This window comes from Anoplopoma fimbria, chromosome 2 (assembly GCF_027596085.1).
Source record: "Anoplopoma fimbria isolate UVic2021 breed Golden Eagle Sablefish chromosome 2, Afim_UVic_2022, whole genome shotgun sequence".
In the NCBI taxonomy this organism is placed as follows: Eukaryota; Metazoa; Chordata; class Actinopteri; order Perciformes; family Anoplopomatidae; genus Anoplopoma; species Anoplopoma fimbria.
Genome location: NC_072450.1, coordinates 852,313 through 872,243, shown reverse-complemented (window position 1 = coordinate 872,243; position 19,931 = coordinate 852,313). Strand labels below are relative to the sequence as shown.

At 41.6% G+C, this 19,931-nt stretch overlaps 2 protein-coding genes across 2 annotated transcripts in view; one reads left to right on the top strand and one right to left on the bottom strand.

The window, feature by feature from the left end:
* The first annotated feature begins 930 nt into the window (after window positions 1-930).
* On the top strand, window positions 931-3,104 carry paqr8 (progestin and adipoQ receptor family member VIII). The gene is made up of 5 exons (XM_054615840.1): window positions 931-1,215; window positions 1,324-1,412; window positions 2,016-2,172; window positions 2,246-2,461; window positions 2,793-3,104. Exons 1-5 carry the CDS (start codon window positions 931-933, stop codon window positions 3,102-3,104), a joined length of 1,059 nt encoding a protein of 352 aa, XP_054471815.1.
* Window positions 3,105-6,784: 3,680 nt separating this feature from the next.
* LOC129103330 (EMILIN-1-like) overlaps window positions 6,785-19,931 on the bottom strand; it is a 19,780-nt gene continuing 6,633 nt past the window's right edge. Inside the window, exons 2-15 of the mRNA XM_054613749.1 lie at window positions 19,144-19,269; window positions 18,025-18,224; window positions 17,763-17,861; window positions 17,387-17,631; window positions 17,018-17,191; window positions 15,663-16,877; window positions 14,329-14,662; window positions 13,325-13,588; window positions 12,993-13,241; window positions 12,055-12,246; window positions 10,718-10,834; window positions 10,473-10,490; window positions 10,171-10,305; window positions 6,785-9,558 (exon numbers count right to left, since the gene is read on the bottom strand). Coding sequence (XP_054469724.1) covers window positions 9,236-9,558; window positions 10,171-10,305; window positions 10,473-10,490; window positions 10,718-10,834; window positions 12,055-12,246; window positions 12,993-13,241; window positions 13,325-13,588; window positions 14,329-14,662; window positions 15,663-16,877; window positions 17,018-17,191; window positions 17,387-17,631; window positions 17,763-17,861; window positions 18,025-18,224; window positions 19,144-19,269 — 3,691 coding nt within the window. The 3' untranslated portion in view covers window positions 6,785-9,235. The remainder of the gene's footprint in view (window positions 9,559-10,170; window positions 10,306-10,472; window positions 10,491-10,717; window positions 10,835-12,054; window positions 12,247-12,992; window positions 13,242-13,324; window positions 13,589-14,328; window positions 14,663-15,662; window positions 16,878-17,017; window positions 17,192-17,386; window positions 17,632-17,762; window positions 17,862-18,024; window positions 18,225-19,143; window positions 19,270-19,931) is intronic.

Below are 19,931 nucleotides of genomic sequence, written 5' to 3'. Positions count from 1 at the left end.
CATGCATGTGACAGAGGCCGGTGAACAGGAGGAACTGGAGGAATGAAGTAGAACAGATAGAAGCTTCCTGTCGTGTAGAGAACCCCTCAGGTACGTCTGTTCACTCTGTTGTGTGTGTCGGTGCTCTGACCTCTGACCTCTGACCTTTGACCCCACTACTGTTGATGGTCATTTTATTTCTGATCCTCGTCAAATGTTCATTTGTTTGTGGAGTCGGATGGATATTTTTAACCATCAATTAGAAACACAGAGATTTTGAACTGTAACTTTAAATATAAACTTTTATTATCTTTAAAAAAATAAAATAATAATAATACAGTTTTGTTTGTCTGATGATCTTTTATTCAACTAATCAGAATAAAATCTTAAACGTTCTCTGCTTCTGTCTTGTTGAGCAGCTGATCACAGATCAGTTCTTCTCTGCTGTAAACGTTCTTTAATTAAACTGATAGATCTGCTCCTTGATTGTGATTGGCTGTTCTAGGTTTCTGTAAAATATTCTAAACATGAAGAGAGAAACTGTGAAGCACTAAATGTTTATTATACACATAAAGGTTTATTATACACATAAAGGTTTATTATACACATAAAGGTTTATTATACACATAAAGGTTTATTATACACATAAAGGTTTATTATACACATAAAGGTTTATCATACACATAGTGGTTTATGGTAGATTTATATGTACAGATGGTATTTATACTAACTCTTTTATAAAAGTACCTGTCCAACCACCAACACACCTGTCTAACAACACACCTGTGTGACCACTAGCACACCTGTCTGACCCCCAACACACCTGTGTGAACTCACCTGTAGAACCATCTCACCTGCCTGAGGCATCACTCCTCCACCCGACTTTAAGAAGTGTGTCATGGTTTCAGCTTTGATTACGACCACCAGCCAGAGTGAGGATTTTCTCCCATCATGCCTCGGGTGTCGTTTGCTCCTCCCTCGCTCTTCCTCACCTTCCTCCCTCTGCTGGACCGCCTCCTCCCCTCCCTCCCCCCCACCGTCAGAGACGTGGACGTCCCCCCTCTGTTTCGGGAGCGCTTCATCCTGTCTGGGTACCGGCCCGTGGGCCTGCCGTGGCGCTGCTACGTCCTCAGCCTCTTCCAGATCCACAACGAGACCCTGAACGTGTGGAGCCACCTGCTGGCCGCCGTCTGCGTGGCGCTGAGGTTCATGGCGTTCACCATCCTGCGAGGAGGGGTACTAAAGTCACAGCGCTGTTCTGTTTGGTGTTTGAAAAGCTGCGTGTTTGACCGCCCGCTGTCTGACCTTTGACCTCCTCAGGGGGTCCTGGGATTCCGGCTGCAGGGTCCTGAGGGTCAGGGGTTCTCAGCGGACGTCTCCTCGCTGCCTCTGGTCCTCTACGCTTTATCTGCCATCACTTACCTGAGCTGCAGGTGAGCCAAAGAAAGTATTTAACTGAGCTAAAGAACTGAGATGTGGTTCATCATTCATGTTCCCCGCAGGATGAACCGTAATAACTTTATCGATCCTCTGGCTTATCCTCCAGCGCCATCATCAGGTCAACGTGTTAATGAGTTCAATACCTTCAGAATAATGACAACATCAGCATGTTAGCATTTTCACTGTGCGCTCGTTAGCATCTCGGTCAAAGCACTACTTGCCTAATATGCTTCCATTCACTTCCATCATAACCAGCACTTTGAATATTTCATCTAGTTTTCAAAAATTCAGCATTTTCACCACTGAAAAATAAAAACCTGTGGCCTTAACAACTTTATCTTTAGTTGAACTTTCGTGACGTCCTCGTCGGCCACTGAACTGACACTGAGAGATAAATACAGTTTGGTCAGATTCATGATGTAAACTTTACATGTGCTGCTGTATTTAATAACGTGAAGTCTTTAAAGCTGCATTAGATATTTGTTTGGCCACTTGGGGGCAGCAGAGCAACTGAAACGCCACATTGACATAATTTCACATTAATTAGTTGATAGCAAACAGTTCCTGAGCTTTAGCTGATGACCTGTGTGTTGCAGTGCCGTTGCTCACCTGTTGCAGTCCCACTCGGAGCTCTCACATTACTCAATGTTCCTCCTGGACTACGTGGGCGTGGCCGTCTACCAGTACGGCTGCGCTATGGCTCTGTTCCTGTACAGCGCCGACACCGCCTGGACGCAAAGCATGCTGGGACAGGTCTGTTACTGGTGTGTTTCTTCCATCCTCAGTGAATGCGTTTCAGGTGTACTGATGATGTCATTTCTCGCAGGTCTTCCTCCCAGCCGCCGCCCTCCTCGCCTGGTTCTCCTGCGCCACCTGCTGTTACGCAAAGCTTCGTTTCCGGCGTCCGTACCCGCTGCACAGGAAGCTCTGCCAGGTGGTGCCGATGGGCGTGGCCTACCTGCTGGACATCAGCCCCGTCGCCCACCGCCTCGCCACCAGCAGCTGGACGGCCGGCTCTGCACTGCCGCTGCACTTCCTGCAGGTGGTGCTTTTAATTAATGTCACGTCACAGAGAATATTCATGGAGTTTCAACAATCTCAATAACGTCTATGCAAGTGACAGTAATAATGGAGACACATTTAATTGTGCTACAGTATGAATTACTGCTTCAGCTTCTCTTCTAGTTTTACATTTCTACATCTTGGTTGGAAAGCTCCTTTGCTTATTTTTTGTCGGGCTTTGATATCAGAATAACAATTAATTTCATACAATTTGATATTTAACATTATGTAACATAGTATTACCTATATCAGGGTGAGCCCCAGCCCCGCCCTCAATGCAAACAGATCCAGTGATCACATTTCTCCACCAGGTGGTGCTGTTTCTTCTGTCCGCCTTCTTCTTCTCTTGCCCCGTTCCTGAGCGTTTCTGCCCCGGGTGCTATGACATCGTCGGCCACGGCCACCAGCTCTTCCACGTCCTGCTCTCCTTGTGCACGCTGGTCCAGCAGGAGGCGCTGTTCCAGGACTTCCTGTGGCGGCGGCCGGCGCTGGTCAGGGAGTTTGGGGAGCAGCGCCTCCTGCTGGCCTGCGCCTCCTTCCCCTGCCTGACGCTCTGCTGCACGATGACCGCGCTCGCCATGAGGAGGCGAGCTCGAGCTCAGCTGATGAAAGAGCAAATATAAAAGAAAAAACTTCACAGACACAAACTGTGGAATTACTTTGCAGAAGAGCGACTATATTTTGAGTGTTTGTGTGTTTGTGTGTGTGTGTGTGTGTGTGTGTGTGTGTGTGTGTGTGTGTGTGTGTGTGTGTGTGTGTGTGTGTGTGTGTGTAAGCTCCTCAAGGCCAAAGGTCATCATCAAGCTCCAGCTCTGATCTTTAAAATGTACTGGTTTCTTCTATTCTACATTTTACCAACCCAGTTAAAGGAGACAGATAGAAAATGAAAACTTAACGCTGTAAAATTGTTTAGATGATGCTGGTAAAAAAATCTTTTGAGAAGGATTACTGAGTTTTTATGGATATGGATGAAACCCTCATTGTTCAATTTGTTAAGATCATAAAGGTTTCAACTGAAGCTTTTTCAAATAGTAACTACTGTAGTGGAGCGTATTTGTTTCAGAATATAGACAAGGTACATAACATTTAAAATGGTTATAGTATATTGTTATAGAAAAGGCAAAGTATAGTTTTTCACAACAAGGTCATAATGTCTGAGGCAAATTTGTAATTTGTGATTTTGGGCTATACAAAATAAACTGAATTGAATTGAATAATAAATCATCATAAAGTGTGTCATGCAAAAAAAACCATTGTATAAAAGTCATAGTATAGTATGTTTCCATTTTATTTATGAAAAGTGAAAAAATAAATTGTTTAGTATGTCGAAAAAGGTAATGTTAAAAAAGTCATAGTATATAATGTCATTATGAGTCATGGAATTGTATGTCATTACAATCTTATACAAAGCCATAGTTAAGCATCTGATGGAAATTGCTGTTCAGACTCATGAAGTAATGTGTCATGAAAAAGGCTATGACATAATTCATAATGTAGTTTGCCATTTAAAAGTCATTGAATTCCAATGGTAGCATATAATAAGTTGTGATATCAAAAGTCGTAGTACGGTATGTAATAATATGTCCTGAAGACAACTAATTATAATATGTCGCAAAAATGCCATTAACAGTCAAAGTATTGTATGTCATTAAAAGTCATAAAAAGTAAAAGCATAATATGTTAGGAAAAGTCATTAAAAATCATAGTATAATAAAGGGTAAAGAGGAGTAAGAGTAAAAACATGTCATAATATAGTATGTCATGAATGTAACAAATAAAATCATAGTATAGTGTGTCATAAAAATAAAAAAGCGATTGTATAGTATGCCTTAAAAAATAAAAAGTCATAGTATAGTACTTCATAAAAAGTAAAAAAGTCATAGTATTGTATGCCATAAATAGTCGTAGTATAATATGTCATCAAAGTCATATTAGTATAGTAAGTCTTAGAAAAGTAATTAAACAAATGTCATAGTATTGTATACTAAGTTATAAAAACTCATAGTATAGTATGTCATAAAAAGTAATTATGTAGAGTATTTCATGACACAGACACAGTTTGTTCAATTATGAGGTATTTATTGTAGGAACCAGGAGTGAAGAGGATGGTGAGATGTCAGACTGGGATGGTGTTATAGCTCAGATTCACAGAAAGCTGGTGAGGCTGACAGGCTGGAGACTTGGAGGGATGTGATCCTGAAAATAAAACAAAACAGGGAAAGTTCAATTAAAACCAAAAGCATGAAAAACCAACTCTGATTGGACAAAACAGAGCAGCAAGAACACAAACTACTGCTGTGGATTGCAAATACGATCTGGCGAGGAGTGAGTGAAGAAGTAATGTTGACCAACTGAAGAGTGATGAGCTGGATGGAAGACGGGTGGTGGAGGTCAGAGGTTAATACCCAACATTCAGCACAGCCCAGCTTCAAATGTCCTTATATTATATTATATTATATTATATTATATTATATTATATTATATTATATTATATTATATTATATTATATTATATTACATTATATTATTATTATATTATCATACCCACCTATGACCCACCACTACCTGGTCACCAGCCTCACAATCCACTAGTAAACCCAGCATAACACTGTATGAAAAAATAAATAATGAGGTATCACCAATGTCACACTTTGGAAAAACACAATGTGTTCATCTTTAAAAGCTTTTGAAGCTGTTCTGACTTAAATGCCTACATTATCATTATTTTTATGAGACAAATTATGACTAAAAGAGAACAAACCTTGTTCCTACAATGAATATCCATGTAGACACAATTGTATTTTCTATCTTGTATGTGTTTTTGTTTGATGTATTTGTTTGTATTTATTTATGTATGTAATTGTGGTATTTGTGGACTTATTCTAAATGTTTAGGTTTTTCTTTTTAATGTGTTTTTTATTTATTATAAGAAAGTTTTGCTACAAACTCCAAACAACCTGCATTTGCACTTTGTCTATAATGTTTTTTTTACAACTCTTATGCTACTGTGATGCCCTTAGATTTTTTTAAATGTGTCATAAAAATATCAAAGTATAGTTGATAATAAAAGGTCAAGGTATGTTGTAAAAAAGTCATAGTATAGTATGCAATGAAAAAAAGTTGCATTATAGTATGTCATAAAAAAAGTCGTAAAAAAAATCATAGTATAGTTTGTCTTAAAAATGTCGTGAAAAAGTCATAGTATAGTATGTTGTAAAAAAAAGTAATATTATAGTATGTCATAAAAAAAATCATTAAAAAATCATATTATAGTAATATCATGGTATGTCGTAAACAAAATCATAAAAAAGTAATATTATAGTATGTTTTGAAAAAAAGTTGTATTATAGTATGTCATAAAAAAGTCATAGTATAGTATGTAATATAGTCATGTAATAAAAAAAGGTTGTATCATAGTATGTCATGAAAGAATTCATAAAAAAGAATATTATAGCATGTCATGAAAAAGTCGTAAAAAAGTCATAGTATAGTATGTCGTAAAAAAATTAATAAAAACGTAATATTATAGTATGTCGTAAAAAAATTAATAAAAAAATCATATTATAGTATATCATAAAAAAGTCATATTATAGTATGTCATAAGAAAGTCATAGTATAGTATGACATGAAAAAGTCATGAAAAAAGTCATGTCAAAAAAAGTCATAGTATAGTATGTCATAAAAAATTCATAAAAAAGTAATATTGTAGTATGTCATAAAAATGTTGTAAAAAAGTCATAGAATAGTATGTTGTTAATAAAAAGTTGTATTATAGTGTGTCATGAAAAAATTAATAAAAAAGTTGTATTATATTATGTCGTAAAAAAAATAATAAAAAAGTCATATTATAGTATGTCGTAAAAAAATCATAAAAAAGTAATATTATAGTATGTTGTGAAAAAAAGTTGTATTATAGTATGTCATAAAAAAGAATATTATAGCATGTCATGAAAAGGTCGTAAAAAAGTCATAGCATAGTATGTCGTAAAAAACTCATGAAAAAGAATATTATAGTATGCCGTAAAAAAAATCATAAAAAAGTAATATTATAGTATGTTGTGAAAAAAAGTTGTATTATAGTATGTCATAAAAAAAGTAATATTATAGTATGTCATCAAAATGTCGTAAAAAAAGTCATAAAAAAGTCATAGTATAGTATGACATGAAAAAGTCATAAAAAAAAGTAAATTGAAAAAAGAATGAAAATATAAATAAAACAACCGATTCCAAACTTTTTGACATTAGTGTTTACATGACGATTATCATATCTTGAAAAATGCAACACAGGTTGTTAAACATCCTGCTGGGTTTGAAGACTCGTGTTTACTTTAATGACAGTGACATTTATTCATCAATACAAGTGTGAAGTGTGAAAACAGGTTTCAAATGTAAAACTGGAGCTAAAGCCTGTCAGAGGAAAACGTTTATTCAATCCACTCGGTCCACAATGAACACAATGAAATATACAAAAGTTGTCATAGTAACGAGAGTTTTCCTCCAAACAAACATCGGATGAATCGTCTGTGTTTAACATCAGTTTTAAAGGGACAGTTCACCCCAAAATCTAAAAGTACACATTTGTCCTCCTACCTGTCGTGTTATTTATCAGCCTGGATTGTTTTGGTGCGAGGTGCAGATTGTTGGAGATATATAAAGCACTCGGCTTGTGTTGCCCAAAGCTCCAAAAAAGACACATTTGTAAAAACTCAACAGCAATTTTCCTTTCACAAATCAGGACCCGGTTACTCAGGATAGTCCATAGACTTTATTGTTTTATGCAGTAAATATGTTCTTTCTTCCAAATTACTCCAGCGAATTGTATCACTGCAGAGAAACTTTAATCCTTAAATTAAACATTAATGCTAACGCTAGTAGCTTGTGTTGGTAGGTGATTTAGTGGTATCGGGTACAGATGCAAGCTTACATCCTTCTTCTTGTGTATTTGTGATTTTTTGGGTGAACTGTCCCTTTGAACAGTAAGTCTGATGATACTGAATAATAATGTTTTCATCAATAAATCACATGTTCAGAATTAAACCGACGGTGAATGCGTCAGTGGTTGAATTATGAGACAATAAGCCCCTCAAACTCTCCTACACAGGAGGAAACAAGTTGTGTGTCTCTTTAAGGTTGTTTTTACCTTTTCAGATGTCCTTGTGTGTCTCTTTGTAGTTGTTTTGTGTCTTTTTATGGATATTTTGACCCTTTTCATAATCATGAGTCTCTTTGTAGTTGTTTTGTGTCTCTTTATGGTTGTTTTGACTTTATTTATAATCATGATTCTATTCATAGTTGTTTTGCATCTCTTTGTAGTCTATGTGAGTCTCTTTGTAGTCGTTTTGTACTTCTTAAAGGTTGTGTTTACCTTTTTCAATGTCCTAGTAAGTCTCTTTGTAGTTGTTTTGTGTCTTTTTGTAGTCATATACTGTCCCTTTGTAGTTGTTTTGTAGTCATATACTGTCCCTTTGTAGTTGTTTTGTGTCCATTAAAGGTAGTTTTTACCCTTTCCAATGTCCTTATGAGTCTCTTTGTAGTCGTTTTGTACTTCTTAAAGGTTGTTTTTACCTTTTTCAATGTCCTAGTGAGTCTCTTTGTAGTCGTTTTGTGTCTTTTTATGGTTATTTTGACCCTTTTCATAATCGTGAGACTCTTTGTAGTCTTTTTGTGTCTCTTTATGGTTGTTTTGTCTTTATCCTGACGGCTCTTTTGGACCCCTGGACCTGTTCTCGGTAGACCCGTTCACTAATCCAGCCATGAAGTGTATCCATTAACCATTAAGTATTGAGTGTATTAACTGCTGATAGATCCTCTTCCTCTGTGCCGTAGAGCTCCATTTTTATACTTTTATTTTTAATACTTTAACTACTATATTGTACAACAGTATTTTCACTTAAATAACATTTAGAATGCAGGATTTTGGTTTTACCACCTTACTTAAGTAAATGATCTGAATATGTCTTCCACCACTGGACTTTCAATGTGATTTGTTGACAGTAAGAAAATGTAGTTTTTCCAGCCTTGTCTTTTAGCATTTATCCATTAAAGTGAAATTAAATGTTAATGGTTTAAATACTTGGCAGCACATAAAAACACCAGTAAACAGGAAAAGCTGCAGCTTAATATAAAACATTCTCAATGTGAACTCATAAAATCAAACTGAAAACACATTCTGCTTTTATAAAGCTTCAGAGCAAAGACTTTTCATCACATTTTCATCACATTGTCACATGACATGACAACGTCTGATGTGCCGGGGGCGGGGCTTAAGGACGGCAGTGAGCGTCCATCTGTCCGTCCAACACCTTGGTCTAAATTCACATATTTCAACATTGACCAGTCAGATAATCAATAACAGATTTCCAGGTCTGCCAGGCATCAGCTGATCCTGGTTTACAGGGACATCTGTCCTCACAGTGCTGCTCTGAGGTTAGATCATGTGACCACATCAGATCAGCTGACTGGATTAAAGCAGTTAGACGCTAACTCAGCCCCTGCTGTCGTCCACATGTGAAGTGACATAAACATTCTTTAGAATAATAAAATAAAACCAGTCCATCTGTCAATCTGTGGTCTGTTAGAATATGGAGACAGAAATGTGTTCAGGACTGAAGGTTCTTTTAAAATATTCCGTCATCCTTTGAGGATCACTCTTGAATGAGGAGGCGACATCGTACTTCCTGGTGCAGCCTCCTGTGGGTTTGTCATGTATCTTAAACGGCGACGTACGGGGTTTGCTGGCCTCAGCGTGAGCCCCGTCACATGTCTTCATACAGCAGCATGCCGTTGAAGATGGTGAGCGGCTCCACAGAGTGGGCCAGTTTGCCCATCACCAGGTCGATGCAGACCGTGTCCCGGGTCTGCAGAGGCAGGATGATGTTGAAGACGGCCAGAGATCCCGGAGTGGCTTTAGCCTCGGCCACGGGGTTGTTCTCCAGGCCCTCAGGCTGGTAGCCTCCGGAGTCCACCCGGGCCATGCCGTAGTTGGACTTGGACAGAACCGCCTCGATCTTCTCATTCCTATGACCCGTCAGGATGGCACTGAAGAAGTAACGTCCATCGACGGGGGCGGTGAAGATACCTGAACGTGACACCAGAAACATTTCATAAGTAAACGATCAAACTAGATGTTGGTGTGAGAGTCACACTGCACAGGTAGAGTCACACTGCACAGGTAGAGTCACACTGCACAGGTAGAGTCACACTGCACAGGTAGACCCTCATCAGTCACACTGCACAGGTAGACCCTCATCAGTCACACTCACTGAGAGCAGGTGGTACGTTTTTAAAACCATGTTTTTAACATCATGAATAAATAACCTCATCGGGAACATAATGATTTCATATATCGTTCTCTGACTGTTTCCTTCAGCTTGTGTGTTGATGTCCATCATAGCTTGGGACTTAAAGGTGAGAGGTCAGAGATTGGGAGCAGTTTGATTGCCTCAACTAATAGCTAACAGTGCTAACAGAGCTAACAGTGTTTGCATGAGGGGGAAATGGAGGGTGGACTGATGTAAAGGCGTTGAGGTGATCATGTTTACATAGATTAACACATCACTTTGAGCCAAAGCGTTTCTCAATCAGCCATCGATGAGCATCCAAGCTGCTGGTCTGACTGTGGGCAGCTTGGAGTTCTTGGTCAGGGACATTTCCACATGAGGAGCCGGAGATTGATTCAACCAGTTCTTACCTGTTCTCGGGTCGTAGAAGTCTCCTTCATTGACAAAGATCTTGTCAAACAGGATGGTTCCAGCTCTCTCCATGGGAACGGTGAGAGCAGCCGAGAACGACAGTCTGGGAACGTGAGCGTCGCCACCAGGCACACCTGAAAACAATAAAAATAAAATAAAAGATCAGTCAAACAGATAAATCAACTTCTGAACAACAGAATCTATTGGCGGTCTGACCAATCAGGAGCTGCAGTGTGTGATTCTGAAGGTTTTAATTCAAGTTAATTTGTATTTCAGCCCGTTTATTAAAGAAAATTCATACCTGTTTCACCTTTAGGACCTGAAAAAAATGAGAGCAGCTGTTAGAAATGGCAGAAAAATAAAAATCACATAATGAAAATAATAAATGTAGACTGTGTATCTCTGTACAGATGATACTTATATACAGAGGATCCTGTTCATTAATCAGACCTCCATTTCTTTATCAACTTTAAGTCTTTTTGCCTCCATCGATCTGTTTCCTCCTTTATAATATCAATATGAATAAATATATAAATATCTTCATACCAGGCAGACCTCGTACTCCACTTTCTCCTGGTTGGCCAGGAGGACCGAGAGGCCCTTGGAGACCCGGCAGCCCGTTGAAGCCTCTCTCTCCTTGGGGTCCTTGGGGTCCGGGCAGGGCTGTGTAATAATGTGAATGATATGATCTGACATTTAAAACAAAGATCAAAGCTGCTGCTTCACTCACACAAATCACATTTAACCCCGACTGAGATACATCCAATATGGAAACCTCTGGGTCTCCACTTGATTTAAATAAAGTTGTGTGGGTTTCTGAGGGTGAAGGTGCCAGAGATTAAGAAGTTAAAAAGCTTCATGGATCTGCAGTTGCTACCCATAATTCCCTCTGTTTGTTAATACCACAACGTTTATAAGCGACAAGAGACTCTGTTAGCATGTCAGCAGGTTAGCAGAGGGTTTATTTTGATCATAAAACGGATAGTTACTTTGTTTATTTGTCTCCTTATTACTGTTAGTTTAAGTGTTTGGTTTGTTGATTATTTAACATCCAGCTTGTAAATCAGACAGACGTGGAGCTTCTTTAGTTTCGTTTCCTTCTGATGGTTATCCGTGTTCTGTCTCTGCAGTTAGTAAGTTAACAAAAAACAGCTACAGATTCAAACCTCTGTTGAGCGTCACGGTTCCTATGAAACAGAACAACACAACATCAACACACCAGCTCACATTTAGGTTTTCAGGAATCTAGAATGCGTCACAAGACTTTTAACAGTTTTTCTCAGCTGCTTCAGCACTTTTTCTGAATCAACGTTCTCAAAACATTCAGCGCCGTCACCACATCAGGTCATACTGAGCAGCTCAACACTTCTTTATTAACTCATTAGTAAAAAGGCCTTAATACCAATAACCTACTAAAGTATTGCTGCTGCTGTTATTTAAATGTAATTTACTGTATTAATATAATACATTGGACATGTGACAGGCTGCTCTAAAGACTGAGGAGAATATTCACATGTTATCAATTTAACTATGACATATCCCTGAAAATATGAAGCATTTACTTGTTAACATTTTGACCGATTGTAGTAATTTGCATTTACACTATGATCGTGAGGATAGTGTAATAAAGTCCAATAAAAAAGACAAAGAGACAAAGTCAGAGCTTCACCGAGTCAAACGACAATGAATAACAATCTCAATGTGTGAAAAAGTCGACTTGAGAATCCAGATTTTCATTTGAGAACTGAGTCGAAGCAGCTGAGAAAAAATGAATAAAGTAAAGAAAAGAAAAGTGAAGAACCGAACTTGATCTCAGGAAAACTGATTTGTGTGCATATTGTTTCTCTTCTCTGTACTGAACCATCGCTGTGTCTCCGGCTCACCTGTGCGGTCGTGCTCGGAGTAACTCTGCACGTCTTTGAGGACCTGGATCAGGCTGGAGTTCAGGTTCTTCATCCTGCTGTAGACGTCGTCCTGGTTCTTCTGAATGAAGTCCATCATTCCTCCGTGATGGACGACCGACTCGTTGAGACCAGAAACACACGTCCACAAACTGGACACGTGTCGGTTCAGTCCTGAACACAGGAGACACCACAACAGATTAGAAAACACTTTCCATTCTCGTGATAACTCAGGAACGCATTGAGCAAATGTCTTCATATTTGGCGCAAACAACCACTTGGTCTCAAGGAGGAACCATTGTCTGTATGAAAGAAGTGGTGGAGTCACTGTGACGTCACCCATTGGTTTGCAGACTGACATTTGAATCCTTAACTTGTTTTTTTGTAACCAGAAGTTACACGAAAATATTACAATAAACTTTGATGAAGTGAAAACACACTCTTAAAGGGTTAAGGGTGTAAGACAAAATCGCGGACAACTCCCAGACCGGACAACGCCATGGTGTGGACCTGTCAATCACTGTAGCCCCGCCCTAAAGCATCCCCTGCTTTATGGTCTGTTTGACTCTAAATGGAGCATCATTTACTAAATGAACATCATGCTGTATTGAAGAAGACTTGAAACTAGAGATTGAGACCATAAACTCATGTTTACAATGTTTACTGAGGGAATAAATCAAGAGAGAAGTAGAGTCATTTTCTCATAGACTTCTATACAACCAGAGGAGTCGCCCCCTGGTGGACAGGAGAGAGAATGCAGCTTTAAGACATGAAGCTTTGGATTCACATGAGCTACACATAAAGAAACTCCAGCTGCTGAATTTGCTCTTCAGTTCCCTCAGTGAATCCGGTCTGTAAAGGTTTGCCTTTGTTTAAAAATAATAATAAATAGGCACAGAAAACATAAAGATGAACTGTACCTTCTTTGATCTTGAGGATGGAGTCGGAGACACCGTCCAGCCTCCCGCAGACTCCCTCCAGCTTTGACAGCCTCTTCTCCAGACCGTCTCCAGACCTCTTACAGTCTCCCATCTCCACCAGGACCGTGCTCTCGAACCGCCGGACATCCCCGTCCACGGCGTCCAGGCGGTCGCGGCTCTCCTCGATGTGCTCGGTCACCTCCTGCTGGATTTTGTCCAGCTCAGAGATGATCTTGTCCTTCGTGTTTCCTGTCAGGGATCAGAGGATGAGCGTTAGCTGAGAGAGGTGTAGTGATGAATGCAGAGAGTCGGGGTCACCGAGCCGGACTCACCGAGGTCCGTGATGACGCTGCCGTGTTTCTGCACCGTGTGTTCGAGCCCCTTCAGGGTGTCGTTGATGGAGCTGAAGGTGAGGATGACCTCGGACAACTCGCCCTGCAGCGTCTTCAGCTGGTTGTTGTTGATGGAGCCTCCGATCACACTGTGGCCGTCTAAAGGCTTCTCAGCATCCAACCCAGGTCCACGTCCGCTGGTTCCACCGGAGCCACCGGAGCCACCGGAGCCACCGGAGCCACCAGAACCACCAGAACCACCACCTAGTAAGGGTTTAGTTTGCAAACCACTTTAATTATCTTTCCATTAAAAAACTCAAGCTTACATTAAAACATCTACCAGCTAGTTCTTCAGCACCAGGAGGTTTAGTTCAGTTTTCCCAAAAAATATGTGTCTTAAATTACATAAATTAGTTCTAGTAAGAGCAAAATAACTAAAAGTGAGAAGCAGATTGTGGCTGGTTGCTTTTATATTTCCAGGTCAGATATGTGATGCTGATATTTGAACTGGGAACCAAAGGCCCACAGACATAAATATTTTGATCATATTTGATTTGGGAAAAACAAAGGTTTTGTAGAAAAAGGCAGTTGAATGTGTGATTGTGGCTGATGCATTTTGAGCGTACAGAACAAGAAATAGATAGAACAAAAAGACTTAATACGTTTGTCATAACAGTTGAAAGCATAAAGCACTTTGGTAAAATTCTGGATGTAAGTCTAAACTTATATTTAAAGAAATGATTCTATAAAAACCTGAGGCATAAAAACATGGTATTTTCGAAACGCAACAATATGAAAAACAAGTAATTGTCTTTAAAGGACAAAGCTTCACCTTCTTAAAAATCTTTATGGAGAGTGACGAGTTTTAAATGGAAGTTTCAAATCAAGAGTTTTTTTTCTTTCATGAATTAATATGAATTTTGATTTAAATCTGCCATTGGTATCATTATAAACAGGTTAGTGTGCAGGGTGTTGTGAGCAATGATTTGATTGGTTGATCTGACCTGTGGGCGTGTCCGGGCTGGTCTTACATTGGCCTGTGCACCTCCTGACATCATCTCTTAGCAGACGGACCTCGTCCTCCAGCTGTGAGCACATCTGGAAGCAGCCTTCTTTCCCCGAGTCCAGTCTGATCTGGAGTTTGTTGATGTGGCTCTGCATGCGCCCCAGTGCATCGTGGGTATGATTCTTTAGCTTGTGCAGCTCCTCCTCCACCTTTCCGCACAACTCGCAGTCCTGCCCCAGCATCTCCACCTCCGTCACGATCCGGTTGAAGTGTTCGCCGTGATCCCCCGTCAGCGCCTTGATCTTACTGACATCCTGGCTCAGGTCCACCACCTGGGTGATCATTCCCATGTTAATATTCATAAAGATCATATCCATCAGTGATAACACAGGAACTGTCTTTAACCATTTATTCACATCAGAGTTGTATTAAAAAACACTTTAATCCCATTAATGTTAATCCCCAGCAAGTGTTAGTGTTGACGGTTCAATCATATTTTGTTAAATGGAAATATCAATAAAGGATGAAGATGAAAAATGTGTCACAATATTAACTAAATCTGACTTTAATGTGTTGAAATGTTTGGATTGGTTAATGTTTTGAGAAAAACTGATATAGACAATAAAAGTCCAATTATATGTAGAAATGTATCTTTCTATAAGAAGAATCAATATCAAAGCTACGACAATAAAACTTGGTTCGAAGTTTTAGTGAGCTGCAATACCGGAAAAACATTTGAGATGTAGAGAAAATGTTGCTATTAGTTTAGCTTAGCATTCTGCTAACCACCACTGAAGGTAAACTATTGGAGATATGAAAATAAATGTTGCTCAAAGGCTAAACTACTGGAGAGATGTCCCCCTATAACCAGTGTAGCATCAAAGCATGGTGGAATTAGCAAGCTAACAAGTGGACGGCTGGCTGCTTGGCTAGCTTTCTAATTCCGCCATGCTACCACGCAGCACTGGTTAGTAAATGTACTGAAGACAGTTGTTGTTTATCTGGCAAAAGCCATTTTCTTTCATACGCTGTGACAACACTGTATGGATGAAGTATTGAGTTGGTAAATTTGACTAATTTAGCAGCTGGCTAGCTAGCTACTATGCTAACTCCACCATGCCACCGTGGAAGTCTGCGTAGGGGTCGGCTAATATGGTTCCATTGGTTAACGTTAACGTTATCAGGTGACCCCCACGGTCCCGTACAGTGAGTAACTGTGCATATAGAGGGAAGACTTGCATTTTCTCTGCCATAATTTGATCTCCTTTCAAAGACGATAAAAAAACACAGTTGTCATTTTTTTAAACTTGTGGGGGAAAATCTATATCTCACCTTGACGAGCAGAGAGTCTCCAGACACCGACAGATTTTTGAGTTGAGTGTTAAAGTGTCGGATGTGATCCTCGTTGGCGACGACTCTCCACTCCAGTGATTTTTCTGTTGTACCTTCTCTTTGTCCTCCTGTCCCAGATAACCCTCCTCCTGTAGATCCTCCTCCTGTTGATCCACCTCCTGTAGATCCTCCTCCTGTTGATCCACCTCCTGTAGATCCTCCTCCTGTAGATCCTCCTCCTGTAGATCCACCTCCTGTAGATCCTCCTCCTGTTGATCCACCTCCTGTAGATCCTCCTCCTGTAGATCCACCTCCTGTAGATCCTCCTCCTGTAGATCCACCTCCTGTAGATCCTCCTCCTGTAGATCCATTTCCTGTAGATCCTCCTCCTGTAGATCCAACTCCCGTAGATCCTCCTCCTGTAGATCCACCTCCTGTAGATCCAACTCCTGTAGATCCACCTCCTGTAGATCCTCCTCCATCTCCACCTGCTCCCCATCTTCCTCCTCCATCTCCACTGTCACCACCTGCTCTTCCTCCTCCTCCTTCAGAGCCTCCACAGCTGCACTCCTCCAGCCTCCGCCTGATGAGGGAGGTGTCGTTCTCCAGCTTCGACAGCCTCTTATCGTGGCCGCTCACCCCGTCCTTCACCAGCCCCACGTCCAGCTCCACGTCTGAGATCCTGAAGGCCTGGTCATCGAACCGGTCCAGGAACACCGTCCTCAGGTCCCCCAGCTCTCGGTGGAAGTAGTCCTTCAGGTCGTTCTCTAGGTAAGAGCAGCTCTGCTCGGTCCGCTGCACGGTGCTGTTGATACGCCACTCCAGGTCCCTCAGCCGATTGTCCAGTCTGTCCTCCGTCACCACAACATCCCTCCCACCTCCCCCGATTCCACCACCACCAGCACCACCGCCGAACCCTCCTCCTCCAAAGCCCACGTTCTCATTGTTGCCACCTCTTCCGCTGAGCTCCTTGTCCAGACGGTTCTGCAGAACGTCAAAGTTCTCTGAGGCTGAACTGATCTTGCGCTCGGCGTCAGTGACGCGGTTCTGGAGGTCACTGACGGCGGTGCAGCAGCCTTGCGAGCGCACCACCTCCTGCCGCAGTCCGTCCAGGCCCTGCCGATGCCGGACGTCCATGGCATTTAGCTGTTTCTCCAGAGCCCGAATGTTCTCCCTGTCCTCCTGCTGCTGTCTGCGCAGATCCTCAACACCGGCCTAGAAAACACACAAGGAACCATCTTACTGACCCACAAATGTGTTTTACTTCAGCCACACTGTTTATGTTTTCTACTTTAGTCAGAAAGTGATCCTGTTAATTTGGACGAATGCCTTATTAAAGGAGATTGATGTGATACCTGACAGGAGGAGCAGGACAGCGACACCCTCCTCTCCAACTCCCTTAGGATCTCCTCCTTCAGCGAATTCAGCTTCCCTTCACTCAGTCCTCCTCCAGACAGACCTCCATCCAGGTCGTTCCCCTTCCCGTTCACCAGGTGGTTGTTGATGCTGACAAGGGTTTTATCATGGGCCTGTTGGAGCAGAGACACCTCAGCTTCAGTCCTCATTAAAACATTCAAACAAAGCTTTTATCATATTTTATATTTTGTATAAATGCATAAGAGTTTATCTTTAGATTCAGTATATCATACTGCGTTATGGTTTGTCTCTGATTCAGGTTATTGGGCCACATCCCTCAAGTCCTCAACGATCAAACAGTGACTCACCTGTGTGCGGTTGTCCAGCTGGTCCAGTTTGGTCTGAATGCTGTGAATCGTCTCTTTAATCTCCGGCTGAGCTGCATCAGCAGGGTTTCTTCCTCCTGAAGAGGCACCTCCTCCTCCACTGGAGCCCGGTCTGTTGACTTCCTGTTGAATGTGTTCGTTCATGGTGGTCTGAAGATCCTGGAGGTTTTTGGTCAAACTCTGGATCTTCTCCTCCATCTGCCTCATCTTCTCGTTCTCAAGGCGTCCTTGAGACGGAAGCAGCTAAAGTCAGAGCTCCAATCACAGAAGCTTTTACGGTCACATGGAGACGGAGGCGGGGCCAAAGATCTGACACAATAATAATAACATTACAATGAATAAATGAGAATCCACTCACCACTGTTTCCTCCACTCTGTCCGGATCCAGAGCTGCCTCCTCCCTGACCTCCTCTTCCTCCCCCCTGTCCATAGCTCGTCCCTCCCTGACCTCCCCCCCTCCCCCTGTCCATAGCTCGTCCCTCCCTGACCTCCCCCTCCTCCCCCTGTCCATAGCTCGTCCCTCCCTGACCTCCCCCTCCTCCCCCTGTCCATAGCTCGTCCCTCCCTGACCTCCCCCTCCTCCCCCCTGTCCATAGCTCGTCCCTCCCTGACCTCCCCCTCCTCCCCCTGTCCATAGCTCGTCCCTCCTCCCTGTCCCCCCGTTCTGGGCTGAGATCTGGTGGTGGAAATCTGGGTTCCCGCCCCTCCGACTGGACCGACATTGCAGTCCTCTCCACTGTAACCGTGGCAACACTTCCACTCCATGTCCGTCACCATCTTGTAGGCCACTTTGTACCGCGGCCTCATGTAGGTCCGGTAGCTGCAGAGACATGAGATGACTCGTGACTGAAGGAAAGAGATGTTTCATTCTGAATGAACAGAACAAGAGTTGGTCTAAAGTCTAAACTTCTTTTTTCACTATATATTCATTTTATGCAGAAGATTCTGTCTTGTACTGCGGGACAGATGTGATGTCAGAATGTACCAACTGTATGATGTCAGAATGTACCCACAGTCCCATGTGATGTCAGAATGTACCCACAGTCCTGTGTGATGTCATCATGAACCAACAGTCCTGTGTGATGTCATCATGCACCCACAGTACCTAGTGATGTCATCATGAACCCACAGTCCCGTGTGATGTCATCATGAACCCACAGTCCCATCTGATGTCATCATGAACCCACAGTCCCATGTGATGTCAGAATGAACCCACAGTCCCGGGTGATGACAGACTGTACCAACAGTCATGTGTGATGTCAGGCTGTACCCACAGTCCCATCTGATGTCATCATGAACCAACAGTCCTATGTGATGTCATCATGGTTTCATATCTCTAAACTTCTGTCTATTCCGCCTTTGTTATTCATTTAATTGAATGTAATTCCGTTCTGCTGATGTTTGTAGATGAAGAAGTGAGAATCCTCCAGATGTTCAGTGATAAACTGAGCAGATGTGACTGTAGATCAGTGGAATGGACTGTTGGTGGTTTATGATTGACGTGGTTTTTGTATGTGTCTGTGTGTCTCTGTGTGTGTGTGTGTGTGTGTGTGTGTGTGTGTGTGTGTGTGTGTGTGTGTGTGTGTGTGTGTGTGTGTGTGTGTGTGTGTGTGTGTGTGTGTGTGTGTGTGTGTGTGATTGACAGGTTGGTAAAACCGTTGAGGAGTGTCTAACGTCTCAACCTGTAAAGTTAGTGCTTCATTCACTGAGGCATTTCAAATATGTGTGTGTGTACTTACGCCACCACCCTGCTGCACTGTCCGCTCCCCCAGCTGCAGGGATGATAATCAGGCTTCACATAGGCCTCCACTCCGTCCTCGACCACACAGCTCACCGTCTTTGTCACCACGAACGCACACCAGTTCCTGTTTAACACACACACACACACACACACACACACACACACACACACACACACACACACACACACATGTTACAGTCACATGACTAATAAACACATAAAGGTCAGGAGGACTGATCTTATGAAATATCATCAACTTCCTGTCAACAAATAAAAAACATTTGACGTCCACAGAAAGAACAAAACAGAATTTCAGTTGTGACATCATGAGAGCTGCCATCACACCACCGCATAAGGTCTCTGGCCACAGAAATGTGAACATTCATCATGTCTGTTTCTCATATAACCTCTCTTTATGACCATTTATGATAAAGAAGAGGTCTCACTCTGTTGCTTTCTAACAGGACAGTGCTTTACAAACACGTGTGATTGGTTGACGCTTTATTGGAGGGCTGTAAAAAGTTGAGGTCGACTAATTCTTAACACAACATGAGACAACTTTTGATTTGTAGAGCATCACACAGGTCATGGCCTTCACGTTTCAGTTTAGCTTCATGTTTCTGATTTCCATTGAAAATGACTTTTAGCCCTTTTTCTGTGTCACAAAGAGTCACAAACACACATTAAGGGTTAATAAACCTTCATTGATCAGGTTTTACAGATGCTTCCTGTCAGTTTTAGTTTTTCTCTTGGTCAACTGTAGCTCCACAGGTTTAATGTCAAACA